The sequence below is a fragment of the Alexandromys fortis genome, unplaced genomic scaffold, assembly GCF_014885135.2.
Source record: "Alexandromys fortis isolate MF-2015 unplaced genomic scaffold, M_Fortis_MF-2015_v1.1 scaffold_50, whole genome shotgun sequence".
NCBI lineage: Eukaryota > Metazoa > Chordata > Mammalia > Rodentia > Cricetidae > Alexandromys > Alexandromys fortis.
In genome coordinates this window covers 6,670,328-6,692,734 of record NW_026067932.1, presented here as the reverse complement: position 1 = coordinate 6,692,734, position 22,407 = coordinate 6,670,328, and the positions used below count along the sequence as shown (strand labels likewise).

General features: G+C 43.7%; 1 protein-coding gene across 4 annotated transcripts in view; it reads left to right on the top strand.

Annotated features, from left to right (window-relative positions):
* The first annotated feature begins 5,478 nt into the window (after positions 1 to 5,478).
* Positions 5,479 to 22,407, top strand: part of Bltp3b (bridge-like lipid transfer protein family member 3B) — a 68,875-nt gene continuing 51,946 nt past the window's right edge. For 3 of the 4 annotated variants that reach the window (XM_050145586.1, XM_050145587.1, XM_050145584.1), the window contains exon 1: positions 5,479 to 5,752. In XM_050145586.1, coding sequence (XP_050001543.1) covers positions 5,709 to 5,752 — 44 coding nt within the window. In that variant the 5' untranslated portion in view covers positions 5,479 to 5,708. Of the gene's footprint in view, positions 5,753 to 14,424; positions 14,570 to 22,407 lie in introns of all 4 variants that reach the window. The other variant, XM_050145585.1, reaches the window with a different exon arrangement.

Below are 22,407 nucleotides of genomic sequence, written 5' to 3'. Positions count from 1 at the left end.
TATATATGTGTGTGTATGAAAGACCCTCGAAGAGGACTTCCCTCGAGAGGAGACTCCCCCGAAGCCAAGGAACAGGCCGAGACCACATGGATGCAAATAGCAAGAGGTTTATTGGGTAAACACAGGTACCTGCGGGCGACCTGCAGACTGGGGGGAGGTCTTTTTATAGGAAAGAGGGCGGCCAAAGCAGATTATAGAAGCAGATGTATGGTTATTGGTCTGGTTGGAATGAGGCAGGGGGCATAAGTGGTTTTTCCTTTCCCAGCATAGATTTATGGTGACCGACATCTATGTCATAAATATCCTGCTTTGCAGCCAGAGGCCCTGACCTCATTCTGCACTTACATTTGTTTGTCAAGAGCCTTGTAAAATGATGTTACAGCAGTTAAGCTGGGGTCCTTTATAGGGGGAAGTGTTTCTTTTGTAAACTGCTGATATTTTAAGTTTGGCACATGTGCTGACTATAGGCATCCTGTTTCCCTAGGCAAACACGAGATGTTCTCATGAGAGTGGCTAGCTGCAGGTCCTGAGAGGGTCCTGAGGGTCTCAAGCAAACAGGATGTTCTCATGAGAGCCGGCTAGCTGCGGGTTTTTGGGGGGTCTGTAGTGTCTTTCAATGTATAGTTTGCAAATTGAATGCCAACTACCAAACCTGCTAATTTTAAAGCTCTACTGGGTTTATACTAGTTTGAGTTACTGTGCATCGTGTCTGTCAGAGAAGAGCCAGTGAGAAACTGCTGGCATTTCTTTTCCACAACGAAACTGTGAGTCTCACTGACAGCCTGGGTCCTATAAGACTTGTTTGGAAATGAAGTTTTCTGTTGTTCTAACCACCACATTAGATCACCAACCACTTACAGCTCTGACTCTCACACGCCAATTTTTGACACGTGTGGGTCCCATCTGCTTAAATCACTCTCTTCTGTCTAGAGAGTTACCAATAGCTCCTATCCTGTCGTGTTGGGCCCTTTTCTGAGTGGTTCTATTAGTATGAGTGATCTCTACCCCATGGTGAAGGCTTAGGCCACCGCTGGGCTCAGAAAGGAGCAGTGTCTTTCCTTTCCCATGGTATAAAATTCCGACAAGCTGTCTTTCTAACCCAAGTCTTTGATTTCAAAGACAGTTATTTAATTTTTTTTTCAAGCAAATTGAAGTGGCTTGTTCATCTTTTGAAATAATATCTCTGGGTGAAAAAAATGAGGAATGAGGACATGACTGTTGTAGGTATGGTTGAGGAGAGAGCTTTGTTGTGGTGACGAGGAAGAAAATAGCCAGAGGGTTTAGACTGAGCACAGCCAGGAGAGGAGACAGGAACAGGGAGAACCAAGAGACAAAATCCGGGCCAAAAGTCGCTGAGGTTATATAGGGATCAGCAGCTGGGGGAGTGGAAGAAAAGCCCAGCCCTTGAGCTGGAGAGATTTAGGGTAGGGGGAGGTTGAAAGGTGTTGGGAGGACCACTGGTACTGAGCGAGACTTGTGGGTTCCTTTGAGACCTAGCAACCTCTACTGTAAGCCCTCCTGTTTTCGCGAATCTGTTCTCACAACGTTTTGCTTCTATCTCACAATGATAACAAAAAGCAGCACCAGTGTGCGTTGTTAAACTCTGTGCTATCTCATTTAGCTGTCACAAACTACCGAAGTCAGATACTATTATCTCCTAAGGGGTGAGATACCAGCCTGGAAAAGCATTAAAAACATAAAATCTTGCCAACAGTTACACAACAAAAGCGCCTGAGGCAACACTTGAGCTAGCCTAGAGCTCTGGGTCTTGGTCACCTGACCCTCCATCCACACCAGGACATCAGCCTCAAGAACATTTTTTTTACCTTTTAGTTCAAGTAACTCTAGTTTGTTTTGTTTTGTTTTTAATATCCAAAACATGTTTATTGGGGTGGTTTTCCACTTATCTCAGGGTGCTTTTTAAATCCTGCTTCCTCCAGAAGGACCAGCCTTCTGTCGGCCTTGTTCTTCCTGCTAGAGGCAGGCAGAGAAGAACCGAGGAGCCGAAATAGAAAATGTCCTTGCATCCCGCTAAGGGCTGTGGTGACATCCCAGCAGCCTGGACTTCTCCCAGCCATGAGCTGGGAGCTGGGGCTCTGCAGGAAAAGCTACTTCTTGTTTCCTCTCTCTTTCCTGGAGAGATGGAGGCGTCCCTTCGAAGAGGTGCATTCGTAGAGGAGCCTGTCACCACCAGAAAGCCCCAGATAATTTTAAAGGCCTTGTTTTATAGTATATGATTAGATGTGAAAGTCAACCCACATGCTATCTTTTCCATTCTCTCTCTCTCTCTCTCTCTCTCTCTCTCTCTCTCTCTCTCTCTCCTCTCTCTCCATCCTCCCTCTCTCATTGTCCTCAAACTCCCGGTCTCATATGGTCCTCTTGTTCACCCTCCTGATTAGCTATTACTACTACAGGCTCGTGGAACCATCCTAATCCTACATCCTCGTCCTTCAAAACAGGTCAGGTTCTTTGGTTATGCATAAACTGTGCCCCCCCCCCAACCCAAATACCTTCCTAGTACACCCTCAGGAGGTAGTGCAATTTCTTTTCCTTTTTTAGACATAACTCTGTCATCACTTTTGCCTCTGAGAAACATTGAGTTGTGGCTTGGTGACATGGAGAGACAGAATGTAACAGTTTTCCTATTTCAACAATTTCCTTTTCTTTTTTGATAGAGAAAATTTCAAATGACTTTTGCATACTCATTTATTCAGATACAAAAGCCTCGCCGTGTAGATGAACCGAGGCGATGACCCTATATTCCTTTAATGTTTTTATATCTCAGCTGTAGTTTTGTAATTCCCTAGTTTATTTTCATTTCCTCTAGGTGATTGTGAAAACAAGCCTTTCAGATCTATAGCCCTATGTGAGTTAGCTGAAGGTGCAGTGAATACCTGTATCTGCCTAAAACTTTTTAAAATGCTGATTAAAAATGAATAGTAATGAACTCTGTATGGAGGATAGCATTCTGGTACATGCTATGTACCATAGCTACTATGGTACACGCCCAACCCTTTGCGGGCTTTGTTCTGTTCTGTTGAGCCCAGATCTCACCAGGTTGCTCAGTTCTGGCCTTGGGCTTGCCATTTGACTAGTCACAGTCACAGGCGTGTACCATCGTGCCTCTTAAACTTAAGTTTTCACACTCCAGCAGACTTAAATTTGACATTTGACTGATATGTCCACATAAAACAGGCATCTCTCTCAATTAACCAGAAGATAAATAGTGTATCTAGGTATGTTTTAAAACTCAAAGTGGCCCCCCAAAATGTTGAAGAGGCCAAAGATTAATTTCACCCATCTCTTTCCTAACTTTGTCATGTACACATGAGTGCACTCTGGATGCACATAAACTAACACTTAATGTGGGCAGAGCACTGCTATAATATCATCATATCATAATCAGAGAGATTATGACTCTGTACGAAGCCCAGAGCAGAGAAAAGGCCTGTGGGTGTTGGCAGTTTGAATTACACTAGTCCATCCAGTCTGTTCTGTGCTCAGAGAGTGACCTGGGCCTTAGGAATATTTTAGCTTCCTTGTATTCTACTTTGTTGTTCTGTACTTGTTTGTTTCCTCCTTGTTTTAATCGTTCTTAATCTGGGCAATGCAAGAGGTTCAGCCAGTCCAAAAAAAAAAAAAAAAAAAAAAAAAGCCCAGCTTTTGTTACCTATAACCCTTAATCAAATGTTGTTTTTAACATTTATTCTTTCATAAATACTGCTGATTTCCACCTATAAATTACTTTGAAGATAAGACACTGTGGGCCTGAGGACAAGTGACATTATCTGACTGAAGCACAGGGACCGAGAAATGCAGGGTTCTGGGTGGAGATGGAGAATGAGTCACCTGACCAGGAACACAGACATGGCCAGCTCTAGTGACCTTCTCAAGTAAGGCCCTGAAGTAGGACACATGACTGTCATTGGCTGTCATGCTAGGCCTCAAGGAGGAATGAGTCCCACAACAGGCATTTTTATAATGAGCTGTTAAGGATCATATATCCAAGCAGTTCAATTCTTGCTTTGTAGATAATTTTTAAAACCTGGTTTTTTTTTTGAGAGGGTGTTGCTATGTAGATAATGATGACCTCAAACTTATAGCAATCCTCCTGCCTCTGTCTCCAAAGTGCTGAGATGACCTTTGGCTCACCACACTCAGCTTGATTACTTTCAAATATCTCAGATCGCTTTCATCCACACGCAGTATTCGTGGCAAGTTCTTGTTTGCTAACCAGGCATGTTTCGTGCACTGCTCACTATACTAGGGCTTTTGTCCCCCCACCTCGAATGGCTGCATTGTCTATCTGCCAACTCGATATGAAACATTCTCATGATTTGTATCTTTCCCCCAAAACCTGCTAATGTAACAGATGACCAGCAATGGCCCAGACACACCAAGTGCCTACTTAGGCTCCTGCTCAAGCATCTACGGGAGGAGACTCTGTATTTTAAAGATGATTAAAAGTGAGGCTAACTGGCTGGGGGAACTGGCTTAGCAGACAATACCCTTGTCATGTGAGCCTGACGACTTGAACTTGAACCTGAAGAAGCTACATAAAGCCAGGTGTCTGTATTCCCAGCTCTTTTTAGGGTAGATGGGAGAAGCAACAAGAGACCAAGAAGAGAATCCTAGGAGAGCCAGTTAACCTGGAGTCTGCAAGTAGCTGTTAAGAAAGAGATAAGAGTGAGGAACCCTGCCTGTTCCCTGACCTCCACCTGTGTGCCCAAAGTCAAATACATAGACACACAAAACACCAAGTGAAGGTAAACGGGAAAACAGTCTTTCCAGGTTCACAACAGTTAGAAAAGTATTGGAACCAGGTGTGCAATACTTTTAGCATTCCTTTTTATCAGTGTGTGTGTGTGTGTGTGTGTGTGTGTGTGTATGTGTGTTTAGACACGCACAAGTGGAGGCCGGAGTACAATTTTTGGGAATCAATTCTCTCCTTGCTGGTGGTCTGAGCATCAAGCTCAGGTCATCAGGTTTGCATGACAAGAGCTATCTAAACTGGCTGAGACACCTCACTGGCCCCAGACCTTCTAATTTCCAGGTCTTTAGATACATCCTATTAAATAGGACGTGCTGTCAATTTTACTTCCTTCGGGGTTAGACTAAGGGAAAACATTAAATTACAGCTGTTGGCTAAGGGAAAGATCTTAGCAAAAAGAAACGGAGGTAATAAGCCGAGATGGTCCAAAAGGCAACGTCAAGAGCGGAAAAGTTGAGTTCGGAGGAAATGAAGTAAGACGTGAACGAGAAAGCCAGTGATGGAGGCAAAGGCACGGTAAGGGGGAGGTGAAGAAATGATGAAAGCGCCAGTAGAATAGGAGTCTATGGATGCTACTGAAGCAGGGCAGTGGAGGATGCTGGCAGAGTCCGAAGGACACGCGGCTGGACACCCCTTCTTGCCTCCACAGGCCCCGCCCACTTCCAGCTCGCTCCGCCCCCAGGCTCCTCTCCCCGCCCCCGGTCTCTTAGGTGATGCTGCAGCCAAGATGGCGCTGGCGGCGGCCGCGGCGGCCTGAGCGTCATGCTCCGGGCTCTCGGCGGCGGCTGCGGCGGCGGTGGCCTCGGCCAGGGCCTCGAGTCTCTCCCGAGAGTGAGCACTCGGGCGCCTCTCCTCCGTCCCGGTGAGACGGGACCGCGAGGATACCGCCGTGAAGGGAGGAGGAGGCTGTGAGGACCGCTCGAGCCCCGCAGGCACCATGGCTGGGATCATCAAGAAGCAGATCCTGAAGCACCTCTCCAGGTCAGCGAGCGGGCGAGCCGGGTCGCCTCCCTCCGCTGGCCGCCGGGGCTGGGCCACAGGTCCCGGCTCTCTCTCCCGTCGCTGGTGGCGCCCCCGACCGGCCTCAGGAGGCAAGCGGAGGGTGGCGGGTGGCGGTGCTCAGCGGGCCAGGGTCTCCCCGAGTGACGTCGCTGGCGTCCCCCAGGTGCTGGGTGCAGGGGTGGGCTGGCCCCGGGTCCGGCTCAGGAGCTCCCGGGGCTCGGAGGCGAGCGGTTCCGTTAACCGAGGACGGCTGGGGTGTGTGTGTGTCTGTGTGTGTGTTTGCGGACTCTTGGGGCTGAGGCTGCCTTCCCAGGGAAACATTAACCTTGCGATTGTTCTCGGTGTCCCCGTCCCCCGCTCCTACCTGGCGTTCCTGCTCGGCTGCACGGGAGGGTGTGCTTGTTTGCACAGTTGGGATTTGTTTTAGGTAAATAAGCAGAGTTCTCAGCTTTGGCAAGTACTTGATGGAGTCGTTTCAGTTCCCGCGGCGTTCTGAAGAGTTTTCTGGTTTTGCTTCCGAGAGACCCCTTTAATTCAGGGAGTTGAACGTCTCTGGTGTTTGAACCTAAGCCGTGTCATTCTTTCCATTTCATAACACAGTTTTAGTCAGGAACATGACTCAGTAAACTGGCAGTTTGTTACAGCTCTTGGGCTTCTCCATATTTGTCTCAAGACACAAGCTAAATGTAGGCTCCTGTTTCAAGTTGGTGACAGGGAATTCAAGGCTCGTGGTTACGATCCCTTCCTGCCCTCTGTTATTTCTCAGTTAATGAATACTTTTTACTGATTAAAGGAGGGTACTCGGGTATAATGATATACTTTTATACTAAACAGAAGCCTTCATTCTCCCGATTTATTTATATTGCAGGTGATACATTGAGAACACGAACAAAAACCATACTATGATTCAGCAGATGTTTCCCTGACATTAGACTGGATAAAATTTAATACATATAGTATATATATGCATAAAGTATCGAACTATAGCAAAGTTTGTGACCATGTATTTGGTTCTTAATGTCACTAATTGGAAAGTGTGTGTGTGTGTGTGTGTGTGTTTGAAACAGGTTATGTAGCTCAGGCTGTCCCATAACTCATGACAAATCCCCAGCTAACCTTAAGCTGAGCGTCATCCCGCCTTAACTTCCTGAGCACTTCCTGAGGTCTGTGCTCCCACGCCTTGTTGGAATTTTCTTTTTTAAATTGCATAGACAGTGCAATACTGAGCCGTCTTATTTTGGAAGAAAGTTTTATTTCTTTAAAATACTGTCTATTACTTAGGTAAGTCGGATTCATATGAGAGACACTGTCCCCTTTCTTAGCCCTAGTTCTGTAAGAAAATTCAGATCCATGGACAATGATTCAATTGCCTATTTCTTTCCCAAGGATGATGGTATTATACCACTGTGTGCCTAGAGGAAAATTTAATTCAATCGATAAGTGCCTTAGGGCATTTTATCCTTTAATTCTCTTGTACGAGTCCATTTGGGAAGAACTCTTAAGAGGAAGAGCAGAAGTGTAATGGCTTACTTTATCCCATAGATAGCACCGCATACTTAGAGTTAAGTACTTAGGATTACTTAGAATCTTCGTGATTTCTTACGCCTGTGTGGTAAATAGTAATGAGCATTTCTTTTCAAATCAGGAAGTTTCCAGAACACTGGTGTTTTCTTTCTTCTTTGATGGAGAAATCATTTGCAGTTTATTTTTGTAAGATTGTTATTTTACACTCACTTGCCGTGTGTGTCCAAGTGTGCACATGTGTGCCGGATCCAGCCACTGTACAGGAGTCTGAGACAACTTGAAGAAGTTGGTTCTCACCTACCACCATGTGGGTTCTGGAGATGGTAATCAGTTTACCAAGCTGGCAGAGTGCCTGCGTATCATGCAAGAAGCACTGGGTTCAATCCCCAGTGTTTTTATAAACTGTGTTGACAAATTCCTATAACCTCAGCACTCGGGAGGTGGAGGTTATCAATTCAAGGGCATCCTCAGAACTCAAGGTCATCCTTAGCATAGACTGAGTTTGAGGCCAGCCTGGAATACTGAAATACATTGAGGGAGCGAGGTTGGTACCTGTCCTGTCATAGAAAGGAAGAATTAGGAAAATGTATAAGTGCTTATAGACTCTTTTGTAGGGACGCTTGCAGGAAGGAAGAAGTCTTATGTAGACCAGTGGTTCTCAACCTTCCTAACGCTGTGACTCTTTAATACAGTTCCTCATGTGGTAGTGACCTCCAACCATAAAGTTATTTTCATTGCTACTTCTTAACTGTAATTTGGCTGCTGTTATGAAGCGTAGTGTAACTATGCTGATATGCAGGATATCTGATTTGCCACCCCTGTGAAAAGGGTCATTTGACCCCCAAAGGGGTTGCGACCCACTGGTTGAGAACTTGTGGTCTAGAAAGGTAGAATGCTCACTCTGAATGAATCTTCAGAGTTTAAGGCTGAAACAAGCAGTGGTGGAGACTGGGCAGTGCTTTTGAAGCCGGCTTGTTGGGAAAGTGTGCACGAGGGGTTGTTTTGTAAGTAAGAGGCTGACACACACTCTCAAGTAAATATGGGATGGACTTTTAAGTCCACTTCTCCGTTTCTTGCCTAATGTTTGTTTTCTGAGTGTTAATGAAAAGTTTATGTACTTGACTGATCTAAACTATGGGGAGTGTGATGAGAGAGAGGAAGAGGTTAAAAGTTCTGTTTTTAAGAGAAATGAAACAGGAAAAGCCTTTCAAGAAGAAATTACCCAACTATTTTAGACTAGAACAGGGTATGTGTTGAAGGTAGTTACAGGGGAATCTTTTTTACTTTTTTCCCCAGTAAGGAACTAGGAAGTTCTTTAAAAAGCCCAAACACACACAGGAAAGGAAGATAGAACGGGAACTGCCTTCCGTTTCACCTTAGACCTTTTGATTTGTTGCTCTGTGTCTGTCTGTGTCCAGGTGTGTAGGTCCACAAGCAGGGACAAAAGATTCAAATTTAATTAATTAAGCTGGGACCCGAAAAGTGATAAGAAAGCTCCAGGTAGAAATGCTCCCCTTGTGCCCTTAGCCCCAGGACAGTGTATTCTGCATGGGTTTGTCTGGAGATGGTTCTCCCGGTAGACTGCACCTCGTCTGGGTGGAGCCTTTATCTTGTTTGAAGCAGTGATTATCCATCACTGGCACTCTGTTCCTCGGGGGACATTTGACAGTGGTTTTGATTATTATGACTTGGAAGGTGGTTCTGTTGGCACCTGGTCGGTAGAGAAGCTAAACACTATCACGCCCAGCATAGGCCTCTAAAATAAAAAACTCATCGGGGCCAATGTCAGCAGCTGAAAAGCAGAGAAACTGGTTTAGAACATGTAGCTGTGTATCAAATGATCGAGCTAGATCACTTAGCTAGCTAAGGTTATTTTGTCTGCAAATAACAGAAATGTGACTATTTATGTAAAAAGGGAAATTTAGTTGAGGCTTCAGGGGTGGGTCACCAGATTCGTCGGAAGATCTGACCACAAACTCTGAGACAGGCGGAAGTCAGTGAGGCTCCTTGATTCTCCCTGAGAGATGCCCCTGTCCTTTATCTTAGATCAAGGTCTGTCAGCTTCAGGTCTGAGACCAGACACTTCCACGCAGTGTGGGTGTGGGTGTTTAATGTTTCTAGGAATTTCCAAAGGTTCTTGAGGGCTACAAGTGCTCCTGGCTGAAAACTGCAACTTTGGAGGACTGACCAGTTTCTTAGGACGCTTACTCTCTGATCTTTCCTGTCAAGTTTTAAATTCTTGGGAGAGAAAATCTTTCTGGCCCAGTTCTAGCTATGACAAAGTGTTGAACAGTTCTTAGTTGCCTTTCTGTTTCTGTGAGGAGACTTTATGACCAAGGCAACTTATACAAGAAATCATTGAGTTGGGGGCTCACATTTGCACAGGGTGTGTTCACAACCACGGTGGGGAGCATGGCAGTGGGCACTCAGACACAGCACTGGGGATCTGACTGAGCGCCTATATGAATCTGTAGGGCCATTCTCATTCAAACCACCACTGACAGCAAAGATCTGGTTATGGAGAGAATTATTTGGAGTCAAGATGGCAACTCATTTTGATGTCAGTAATAGGCTTAACTAAATTAGATTTTCAGGGGCCTTATTTGCTATGTTAAGGAAATTGAACTTCCTACCTGGGGCTGGATGACTGCTAATAAGAAATTCTAGCTAATAGAGGATGTAGTTAGTAAAAAAGTCTTGCTTGTAGAGTCTAGGTCCAGGAACAGTATCTAAAGTGGAAATACAGCATCCATAAATGGATTTGGGGTAACTTAGGTTGTACAGTGATGTACTGAAAGGATGCTGAGGTTCTTCAGAACCTAGTATCTCTGTGTTTGCAGAACCAGGTTTGCAAAGGTTCTGGGTCCAGGTCAGCTTCGAGGATAGAAGGAGAGCCTCCTGTGTCTCAGTGTGGGTGTTCTGTAAACAAAGGGAAAGGACAGTTTATGGGGTGACTGCAGGCCTGGGACATGGCTTGTGAGTGAAGTGCCTGCTGCACAGCCACGAGGACCTGAGTTTGTTTCCCAGCACCCACATACAAACTGGAAGGGGCAACAAGTTTCGTAATCCCAGGACTGGGAAGGTCGAGACAGGCGGCTCCTAGAGCTTGCTGGCCAGTGAATCTAGCTGAATTGGTGAGCTCTAGGTCCAGTGAGACCCTCTTTTTCAAAAGATAAAATAAAAAAGGTAAGGTGGAGAGTGATTGAGGAAGACATCAGGTATCACCCTCTGACCTCCACATGTGTGTATTCTCATATAAATATGTAAACAAAGTTACTTTCTCTTTGTCCTTTTTTGTTTTCAAGACAGAGTTTCTCTGTGTAACAGCTTTGACTGTCCTGGAACTCTCTTTGTAGACCAGGCTAGCCTCGAACTCACAGAACTCCGTCTGTCTGTGCCTCCTGAGTGCTGGGATTAAAGGTGTGCGCCACCAGTGCCCGGCTGAAATTACTTTCTCAGTTAATTATATCACTATTCAAAGACTAAGTTTTCATAGGCTTTTTTTTTTTTTTTTTTAATTCTGAGGCAAGGTCTTGCTAGATAGCACAGCCTTGCCTGGAACTCTGAACATTTTTGTTTATTGTGTGTGTGAGGTACATGCATGCCATGTGTGTGTTTGTAAAGTTAGCAGAAACCAGTGAGAATCAGTCCCAGGAGCGTCACTTGGATCATCAGGTTAGGTGGCAAACATCTCTACTCACTGAGCCACCTCATCAGCCCTTGCTTGGGCCTCTTGGCTTTTCTGCCTACAGTTCCCACGTGCTGAGAATTCAGACGTGGGTCTTGACCTCTGGCCTCCCTTTTGTGATAAAGCTTCCTAACTCGTGGGACCGTATGTGTCCCAGGTCCTGAGCACTTACATTTACCACATATTGAGCATTACGGATGCAAGGATGATTTTAATGGATTATATTCTTCTGGTCAAGGAAGCGTAAGTTGGGTTTTTAGCCTGTTTCTAAACTGTGCTGCAGTATGACATCTGTGGGAGTTGGCTGAATTAGAGCAGGCAACTGAGAGAAAACTGAGTTACTTTTTGGACAAATGAATTTACTTTTATAAGTTTTGAGGTTACTTAAAAGTAATGTTGTTTTTTATGCATTTGTTTTTAATTATTTAATAAATAATTTTAATGTAATCCCTAGTGATATGTATGTTGATAATAGTCATACTAGTTTTTTTTTTAACAAATAAATTCCTGAATGCCTGCTTTATAAGAAATACTGCTCTCTAGCACTGAGACTATAGCAATAAGAAAGGTAGATAAAAATCCCCTCACTCATGGGGTTGACATTTTAATAAACAGTAATTAGTGAAACATGTAACAGTGTGTTAAGTGCTATTGTAAGAAGTAACGGAAGGGCTGGAAGAGAGGGAGGGGTTTCTAGTTGGTCTTGGGTGTGCTGGTCAGCAGTGCTCAGCTTGGATGTATTTGACAGGACTTCCGGAAGAGGTGGCGGGGGCAAATGCAAACAGCTGCCCAGGCACTCACACGTCCTTTTGAAACGTGTTGAGCTTCCAGTGAGGTGAACGAGAGGCCAAGGCTGCGGATCACGTGCCTCAACGACGAGGCACTTGTTTGGCCTGCTCAAAGCCCAGGGTTTGATCCCCAGTCAACAACAACCAAGTCCAGATCATGTCGAAGGACAGATAGAAAATATGTAGGATCTCCTCTCCCACTCTGGATGTAAAATGCTGGGCTATTGGGCACAGAGCCCGAAGTTCTGTCTAGACTCTGAAATGGGGAGGCGTGGTGGCACATGCCTGTAATCGAGACGTGTGACGTGGAGAAGGAAACTCAGGAAGTTCAAGGTCATTCTTTGCTACGTCGTGGGTTAGAGGCCAGTGTTGACTAGGTAGAAATTATAGGTCCTCATACCCCGGTCCTCTGGAAGAGCAGCCAATGCTCTTCATCGAGCCTTCTTCAGCTAGTTTTGGGTTTTATTTCATAATTACTGGCGCAAAGTTTCCTTATATCCAGCATCAGAGTGGGAACTGGTAATGACTAGCTTTCACGCTGAAGTGAGGTTGGAAACCAGTGGCAGGTTTGCATCCAAGGGTCACCTTGGCAACCATGTGAGAAACAGGACAAGAGATGACACAAAAAGCCAATGAAGAGGGTTAACTATTCAGGTTAAAAAAATATTAGCCAGGTAGACAGATGCCTTGGAGTTGCTGAGAGTCAGTTTCTGGCTGTACTTTGGAAGCAGAGCCAGCACTGTCTGACAGATAAGATACTGCCTAAGACAGAAGAGCAGTAAAGGATTCCACTGACAGATGGAATTCTCATTAACTAAACTGGAGATAGCTGGGAGAGTGTTGGGCTCCACCTTGACTGAAGGTCAGGAAACTTAAGCCTACTCTTGCTCTTTCAAAGTTATTGACAAGAGATCTGACTTAAGGAGTGGCTACAAACCAGAGATCTTCACCTACAGTGTGGTTACTTGGTAACTTGGATATTAAGATGTCCCATAGAGATGGATCCCCTCCACGCTGACCGAAAGTCAGAGAATTCAAGCCTATTGCTTCTCCTTCATGTTTAAGACAGGAGGTTTAAAGCACCTACAGGATACTTGGTCTAAGGTGTCACTGCATGTCTTGCCTAAATCAACAGAATTCTTAACTCTGGAAATAGTGATTTAATGACTCAAGTACTGAAGCAAGTAATTATTCTGTTTGTCCTTTGTGTCATGATAAAGCAGTCGTTTGCCTTCTTCCTCCTTTTTGGATTAGGATATATAAGCATATGGAAAATCAATGCGGGTGTATTCAGGAGTCAGCATTCATTGGATAGCCTCCCCCCCCCCCCAGTTCTATCCTGTGTCTCTGTTTCTTACCTAACATTTCTAATCCACACGCCCCTACCCTGGAACATATGAACCCTTCAAGGCTGGAGCCCAACAGTGTGTGGCTATGACAGGGAAGCAGGCTATCAGAGATTGGTGATTTGAATCAGTGTTCCTATGGGATGGAGACGCCTCCATGCCTTTTTAACTGTATGACATGTGTTAGACCGTGCAGCCATTCAAGTTTGGCAAGAACAGTGGAAGTGTTTTTGTGTGGTTATCTTTTGGTTTATGAAGAGATGATATTATAGGATGAATTGGTGAGGCCATCCAATTGGCTTGTTTTGGAAACTAGGTTTTCTACATCCCTTTAGGAATGATCTTCTCTGGTTTGTAAGTTACTTCTCTTCTTTTCCTGCTCTTCCCTCTCCCTTCCTTTCTTCTTTCTTTTTCACTTTAGAGGCAGGGTCCAGTACCATGCCTTAGGCTGGCCTGGAACTCACTTTGTAGTTCAGATTGGTCTTGAGCACAAACAGCAGTTCACCTGCCTTTGCCTCCTGAGTACTGGCAGTACGGATGTGAGCTGCCACACTGGACAAGATTATTTTTCACAGGTAACGTTATGCTTCAGTATTCTCTGAAATGAAAACTACAGTTTTCTTTGATTTGGGCAGTTAAACTGATGTGGTAATTTGTATTTGTAGGTTGCTTGCTTTCTTGAATGTCTGAATTTATTTATTTAATGTTAAGTTCAGCCTTTGTATAACCTTTATGTTACATAGCCATCTCTTTTTTATTACATACACTAGAGACCAGCCTGGTCTACAGAACCAGTTCCAGAACACAGAGAAACCTTGTCTCAAAACCCAAAACCAACCAACCAAACAAACAAATAAAAATGGATTAAAAATAGATGTAGACTCGGTGTGGTGGTGCATGCTATTAATCCTAGCACTTGGGAGGCAGAGGCAGGTGGATCTCTGTGATTTTGTTTGAGGCCAGCCTGCTCTACAAATCGAGTTCCAGGACAGCTGGGACTGTTACACAGAGAAACCCTGTCTGAATAAGTAAGTAAGTAAATAAATAAATAAAATAGAAACTAAATAAATAAAAATAAATAAATAAAGGATATACATAGTAGAGTAATGACAGTGGTCCAGAGGATAAGGAACTCCTAAGGGGTTCATGTGTATTCAAATGTAAGCAGTGTCTGGCTGTAAAGTAATCTGGTATGAGATATAACTGTATTTTTGTTAGCACATCACAGCTCAATATTTCACTCCTCTCCTCTTCCTTCCCTTAAACTTGCCCCCTTCTGTGTCCCCTGTGTCCCCATCCCTACAGCATCCCCTGCTGGCTCTGGTGGAGATTGGTGCGCTGTGAATTGCACACTCACCTAAGTGAGTACCAGAAGAGGCTAAGAAGCCCTGGCAGCTGGCTGCTGGCTTTCACCAGGAATAGGGACCCTTTGTCTGAATTTCCTGCCCAGGTAATACTTCTCTTCCCCAGTTCTGGTTTCCTTTCTAGAAGCACGCACTGTGCCCCACATAAAGAAATTTCAGTTTTTGAAAGTAGGTAGCTACAAGGTCATATAAATCCTCTTATCCTCTTTTACAATGTCTTTTTTTTTTAATTTACAAGGTTTGGCAACTCAGAAAGTTGTAACCGTCCTTTTCTGATGTTGCATAAGGGAGTTTTATGGTGTGTAGCCAGTATTTTGCAATAGCAGCTGGCATTTGATGTTTTAGTGGGTATGACTTCATAGACTAATGTGATTACTGAGGTCTGAAGACTCTTGATCATAGAAATGTTTTGATAACTTCTCATTCTTCATTGGAAGCCGAAAGAGTTTATTTTGTGTTTAATATTAATTGTGATCTTTATCATTTAAATCAAGAGTTCTAACTGTGGAAATGGAATCAGTTTGCAGTTTTGCAGCCTTTTCGCCACTCTGTTCTTGCCTTCTGTGTCTCTTTTGGAGATTCATTATCAGTGGGGACTCTGCCACCTGCACAAAGTTCCAGCTAATTGGGATACTCGAATAAAAGGATTACAGTCTGGAGTTGGAGGCTGACCTGGGCGGTGTACACACACACACACACACGCACACGCACACGCACATGCACACGCACACAGACACATCAGGTCCAAACAAGGATTGCGGAATCTAGAGTTGAAGGCTGACCACGGCAGGGTACACACACACACACACACACCAGGTCCAAAGGAAAGATAGAAAAAAGTAACCTTAGTGAAATTGCACAACTAGTTACATAGCTGCCCTAGGGTAATGCAGCGGTTAATAAGCTTGTGTCCATTTGCTCCTCAGCAGTTATTTTGACACAATGGCCTGGCCCATTCACCATGCTTGCCCATTTTGACTCCATGTAGGCAGTTAGGAATCCGTATCTCACAGCAAAATTGTCAAACTTTTAGTCACTTTTGAAATTCATTGAAGTGCCTTGGTAATTAAGATTTTTTTGTTGGCATTTACGGATGATTCTAATAAATCATCTGGGACAGGTGCTCAAGAAATACAGTTGCAATTGGTTGCATTTTTCCCCCATTACACCTCTTCATCATAGATTTGCTCTAGTCAGTGCTTACCTTATTGGAGATGAGGCATTATGATTGTATTCTGTTGTTTTTTATTTTTTTTAAGATGCATTTATTTTACTATATGGCTGTTTTGCTTACATGTCTGTCTGTGAACCATGTGTGTACTTGGTGCCCATGGAAGCCAGAAGAGATTATTAGATCTCCTGGAACTGGACTTACTGATGGTTCTGAGCAGTTATGTGGGTGCTGGGAATGAACCAGCATCTTCTGGAAGAGTTAGCAGTGCTCTTAACTGTTGAGCCTCTCTCCAGAACTATATTCTAAGTTTAAGTCATTTTTGTGTATCATTACTAGGTTATTTCCAGGCTTAATTCTTGTTTCTTTACCTCCTATATTTTTCTTTTCCCAATCCTGGCCATGGACCCCAGGACCAGGTACATGCTAAGTGCTTTACAAGTGCTTTACCAGTAAGTTGTATCCCCAGCCCTTGTAAGTTTGTTTCTGTTTTTGAGACAAGGTCTCACTAAGTTTCCTAGACAGGCAGGCCTTGAACTGACTTTGCATCCTAGGCAGGTCTTGAATTTGGTGCAGCCTCTTGCATAGCTGCATTAACGAATTGTGTCTCCAGCCCCAGGTTAGCTCCCCATTTGACTCAGTCATGATTCCCTTTTTATTAGATGTGCCTTATGTTTATAACCATTTATGTATTATATATATATTTATTTTATTTTATTTTGTTGTAATAAGAGCGGCGGGGCTGTGTCCCCAGCACCCCAGCCGCCTGCTAGCTCATGCCCGAAATAAAAACACACAAACTGTATTCATTTAAACACCACTTGGCCCATGAACTCTAGCCCTTACAGGCTAATTCTCGCACCTTGACTAGCCCATTTCTAATGATGTGTGTAAGCACCCCAAGGTGCGCTTACCGGGAAGATTCTAGCCTCCGTCCATCCTGGGTCGGAGCTGCCTGGGAGAGCAGAGCCTGGCGTCTCTGCTCCAGAGAGCAGAGCTGTCGAGTCTACCCGGGAGAGCTGAGCATGGCGTCTCTGCTCCAGAGAGCAGAGCTGTTGGGTCTCTCCGGGAACAGAGCAGAGTCTGACCTCACTTCCTCTTCTGCCCAGAATTCTATTCTGTTTACTCCTCCCACCTATGCTTTAACCTATCAGGGCCAGCCAAGCAGTTTCTTTATTGCTCAATGACCTTCCTCCATCATCATCATCATTATTATTATTATTATTATTATTATTTTTTTTTTGTTTGTTTGTTTGTTTTTCGAGACAGGGTTTCTCTGTGGCTTTGGAGCCTGTCCTGGCACTAGCTCTGTAGACCAGGCTGGTCTCGAACTCACAGAGATCCACCTGCCTCTGCCTTATGTATTATATTTTAGGCGAGTGTTTTTTCTATGTGTATGGATGTACACTAGTGACTGGGGTCGCAGAGGAGAGAGCAAATCTCTGGAACAGAGTTAGGACAGTTTGAGCTGTCATGTAGGTACAGAGAATTGGATCTGGGTCCTCGGCAGGATCAGCAAGTACTCTTAACCACTGAGCATCTCTCCAGTGAGACTCTTGAGTTTATCTTCTTTTCTGAAGTTAGGACATAGCAAGCAGACTATTTGGCACACATTTGAACATCTGCTTTCACTACCCAGATTTAATTATCAGTTTTTCTTCTCTTTTTTTTTAACAACCAAATGTTTTCATTTCCTTCTTATCTTACAGTTCTTTATTCTATTCTTAGCACTATTACCAGAACTATTTCAAATGCTAATCTTAATTTCTTACTAAATCTTTTGGTGGTTCATGTTGAAGTTTTAAAGAAAAGCTTGTGTTGGTGGAGGCTGCTTATTTTTTTCCCGGCTGCCCAGACCTGAAATAATCACATAAAACTATGTTAATTAAAACACTGCTTGGCCTATTAGCTTATGCATATTTCTAGTTAGCTCTTACATCTTATCAACACATCTCTATTACATCTGTGCATCATCACCAGGCTGCGGTTGGCAAGGTTCTATCCAGTGTCCAGCGCCTGTCTCCTGCAATTGCTACATGACTTCTCTTTGACGCTGCCTACTCTCTCCTCCTCTGCTTGGAATTCCCACCTTGCCCTATTTTGCACTGCAATAGGCCCAAAGCAGCTTCTTTATTAACCAGTGGTATTCATGGCATACAGAGGGGAATCCCACATCAAGCTTGTTTATAACAGATTTCTTAAATTCTTTTTTTCTTTCTTTGTTCCTTCCCTTTTTCCTTCCTTCCTTCCTTCCTTCCTTCCTTCCTTCCTTCCTTCCTTCCTTCCTTCCTTCTTTCCTTTGTTTCTTTCTTATGTAGCAATCCCAGTTCCCTTTCCCTCTCCTCCCGCTCCCCTCTTTTTCCCACCCCATCCCCATCTGCTCCTCAGAGAGGTTAAGGCCTCCCCTGGGAAGTCAACTAAGTCTGTCCCATCACCTTGTTAAGGTAGGACCAGCCCCTCCACCCCCCATGCCTAGGCTGAGCAAGGTATCTCTCCATAGAGAATGGGCTCCACAAAGTCAGTCCATGCATTAGGGTTAGAGCCTGGTTGTTATCATTTATAAAGAGATGGTGCGGGACCGATCCCATGAGGGGTGGTGGCAGGTCCCTTGGTGGGTGGCCTGAGGCCTCAGTGGGAGACAGACTGATACACCATGCAGAGAGTTTGGGTATAGAGTTTATTTAGTGGGTTATGGAGGGGGAAGGGAAGAGGGGAAGAAGGTAGGGAGAAGAGAGAGAGGCAGAAGCTGTCTCTTCAGAAGGGCAGAGAGAGAGAGAGAGAGAGAGAGAGAAGAGATCAGCTTGCCTTGGCAGAAGGGGGGAGTGGGTGGGGCTTGTCTCTTAAAGGGACAGGGTACCTAGGTGACAAACCAGCCAGCAGATTATACTGGTCTGACTGCCAGTGGTTCCAAATACTACCCAAGCCATATCCTTGTTACCTGTGTTCAGGGTGCCTGGTTCGGTCCTGTGCAGGTTCCCCAGTTGTCAGTCTGGAGTGATCTTTCATGGGTCAGCTAATTCTGTGGGTTTCCCCATAATGATCTTGATCCCTTTATTTGTATTATCATTCGTCCCTCTCTTTGCCTGAAGCTTCCATGTGTTTCTGGAAGAGGGTTCTGGCTTCTCTGGGGTTGTGAACTGTATGTTGGTTATCCTTAGCTTTATGCCTGGTATCTACTTATGAGTGAGTACATACTATGTTTGTCTTTCTGGGTATTGGTTACCTCACTCAGGTAACCATTTGCCTGCAAATTTAAAGATGTCCTTGTTTTTAAGAGCTGAGTAGTAGTCCATTGTCTAAATGTACCAAATTTTCTTTTATATATATGTATATTTATTTATTTATTATGCATACAATATTCTTTTTTTGGGGGGTTTTTTGAGACAGGGTTTCTCTGTGGCTTTGGAGCCTGTCCTGGCACTAGCCCTGTAGACCAGGCTGGTCTTGAACTCACAGAGATCCGCCTGCCTCTGCCTCTTGAGTGCTGGGATTAAAGGCGTGTGCCACCATCGCCTGGCTGCATACAATATTCTGTCTGTGTGTATGCCTGATGGCCAGAAGAGGGCGCCAGACCTCATTACAGATGGTTGTGAGCCACCATGTGGTTGCTGGGAACTGAACTCAGGACCTTTGGAAGAGCAGGCAATGCTCTTAACCACTGAGCCATCTCTCCAGCCCCCCCCCCCAAATTTTCTTTATCCATTCTTTGGTTGAGGGTCATCTAGGCTGTTTCTAGGTTCTGACTATTACGAATAATGCTGCTATGAACATAGTTGAGCAAATGTCCTCGTGGTGTGAGTGTGCCTCTTTTGGGTATATGCCCAAGAGTGGTACTGCTGGGTCTTGAGGTAGATTGATTTCCTAATTTTCTGAGAAATCTCAGATTTTTTTTTTACCCCCAAAGCTTTTTTTTTTTTTTTTTTTTTTTTTTTTTTTTTGAAACAGGGTCTCTCTACATAGCTATGAGTATTCTGGAACTTACTTTGTAGACCAGGCTGGCCTCAAACTCAGAGATCCACCTGTCTCTGCCTCCTGATTGTTGGGATTAAAAGCATGTGCTATCACTTCTGGCCTCAAAGAATTCTTCAGATTGAACTTCAGTTCATAAAGTTGATGAAAGTTGATTTGTATTGACGATGGAACTGTGAGTCAGATAGCATGTCCTATTTATTTTGACTCTTCTCCCACCTGGACTGAGCCACAGTCAGTGTGTACTTGAGGCATGAGAACACTGATTCATGGGAAGAACCCTTCTTGTTTGTTTTTACCCAAGGCAAACCATTTCTTTCCTATGAAATGTGTTATACTCCAATATGATGTTCTATATTATAATAGATCTGCTTATGGTCACTGTATGTATGACACTTCATAACCTTGAACACACTGTGGCCTCTGTCAGGATGTCCTCTCTGTCTTTCTCTAGACAGAAACTTTCTCGTATTTGTGTGGTTTTTTTTCAAGACAGGGTTTCTCTGTAGCTTTGGAACCTGTCCCAGAAATCACTTTTGTCCATTTGTTGAAAATCAGTTTCCTATAAATTTGGATCTATTTCCGAATGCTGTAGTGTGTTTCATTGACCCATTTTGTATTTACACTGGTATTAGGCTAATGTGATTACTCTGTCTCTTTGAGAAATATTGAATTGGTGTAATGCTGCTAACCTTGTTCATCCTTTTGAAAGCTATTTTAGGCCTTCAGCATTTCTGTATGAATTTTAAAATAAGCATGCTATTTCTATCACATATCCTTATGAAACCTTACTTTTAGTTATCTTAAATTTATGCCTATGTGTGGAGAATTGTTTTTTTTTTCTTTAACAATACTGAGTCATGGAGCCACTTAAATTTATTTAGCTCTTTAATTAATACATGTTATATACCCTTTTAATTTTTTTTAAAGAATAAATGTTAGACATGGAATCATTTCTCTCTCTCTTTTTAAAATTTATTTATTTATACAGTATCCTGCCTGTAGGGCAGAAGAGGGCACCAGATCTCATTATAGATGGCTGTGAGCCACTACATGGTTCCTGGAATTGAACTCAGGACCTCTGGAAAAGCAGTCAGTGCTCTTAACTGCTGAACCGTCTCTCCAGCCCCTACCCTTTTAAATTTATACCTCAAAATTTCATATTTTTTTACAGTCAGGTGTTGACACATCTGTAATCCCAGCAACCTTGCTTGGCAACCTGAGCTCCCTTTCTGGAGGGAACCAACTGCTGAAATTTGTCCTATAACATCTGCATGGGTGCATTTGCACACAACTACATGAATGCACACATGCATGCACATAAGGATAGTAAAACAAACTCTTTAAAGGGAAGGAAGGAAGCAACCCTTGAGACGGCAGTGCTGGGGTAGAGGATGCTGTGACCAGATAACAGGTGTGGTTTGGGGGAAGGAGAGGAGCGCGGATGCTCTAGAAGAGCCTCGTTTGTTTCTTAGTCTCCACTGGAGGAGCTTACGGCTGCATAATGCATTTCATGGACGACGAGAAGATATAATTAATTTTAGATTAAGAATTTAATGTTCTTAGACAATAATCTGGCAGTCTTCTTAGTCTTGATAGATTTTAGATTAAGAATTTAATGTTCTTAGATAATAATCTGGCAGTCTTGATAGATTTGGAAGTCTTTCCAAAAATGCCCTCTCTTGCTGACTTTAAAATGTGGTATTGTAAGCCAGGTGTGGTGGCTCTTGGGGAGCAGAGGAGGGCAGAATTCTGTGCGTTCAAGGCCAACCTGGTCTACGAAGGGAGTTCTAGTGGCACCCCAATGTAAGATAAAACAAAAGACCATGGCTTGAAGGAGCTTTATCTTTCTAGAAATGGCGTAAGAAATACAGTAACATACAAGCTTATATAACAATGATGGCTTTAATTTGTCTGCGTATGTAATATTATTATTTGGTGCTAGAATATCAAATTCAGGACCTCATGCATGTTAGGCAAGAGCTCTGCCATGGAGCTCAGTATTGAGTTTGATCCCTGTAAAGACAAGAAAAGCTAATTTTGGTAATGATTGCACTTTGTACTCATTTATTTCAAGTTTGGGATGTGTGTGTGTGTGTGTGTGTGTGTGTGTGTGTGTGTGTATGTGTGTGTGTGTTTGTATGTCCTGCTGAGGAGAATCGAGAATCTTGAGAAAAATCATTTTGAAGACTTCGGTCCTAAAATGTTGGTTTGATTCTTTCTCAGTCACACTTGCTATTAGTCAGTTTGATCCTGAGGTAATGTGTTAGTGTTTCATCAGGAAAGGACAGAATTGAACATGCTTAGGTCATGTCAACCTCTAGATAAACGAGCTGTAATTAAGGTTACATTTCACAGTGTTTTAATGTCTGCCTTTCCATGTTCTTGGTGCTTCCTAGAAGAGTGGTAGGCACCACTTAAGATGTATTTACTTATTAATAGCAATCTTAAAAAGTTTAGCAAAAATAAAATAACACATTTGAGATGATTTTATTTCTTTTAAATTTTTAGAGAAAGGGTTTCACTATGTAGCCCTTGCTGTCCCGGAACTTATTTTGTAGACCAGGCTTGTCTCAGACTCAGAGATCTGCCTTTCCCTCCCTGCAAGTGCTGGGATTAAAGGCGTGTGCTGATTTATCTGTCCAGTTTTATTTTCTTTTTTTTGTATTTTTTTAATATAATTTTTTATTGAAAAAAAAGATTTCCGCCTCCTCCCCGCCTCCCATTTCCCTCCCCGTCTCCCTTTTCCCCCCTCCTCCCTCTCCTCTCCCCCTCCCCCCACTC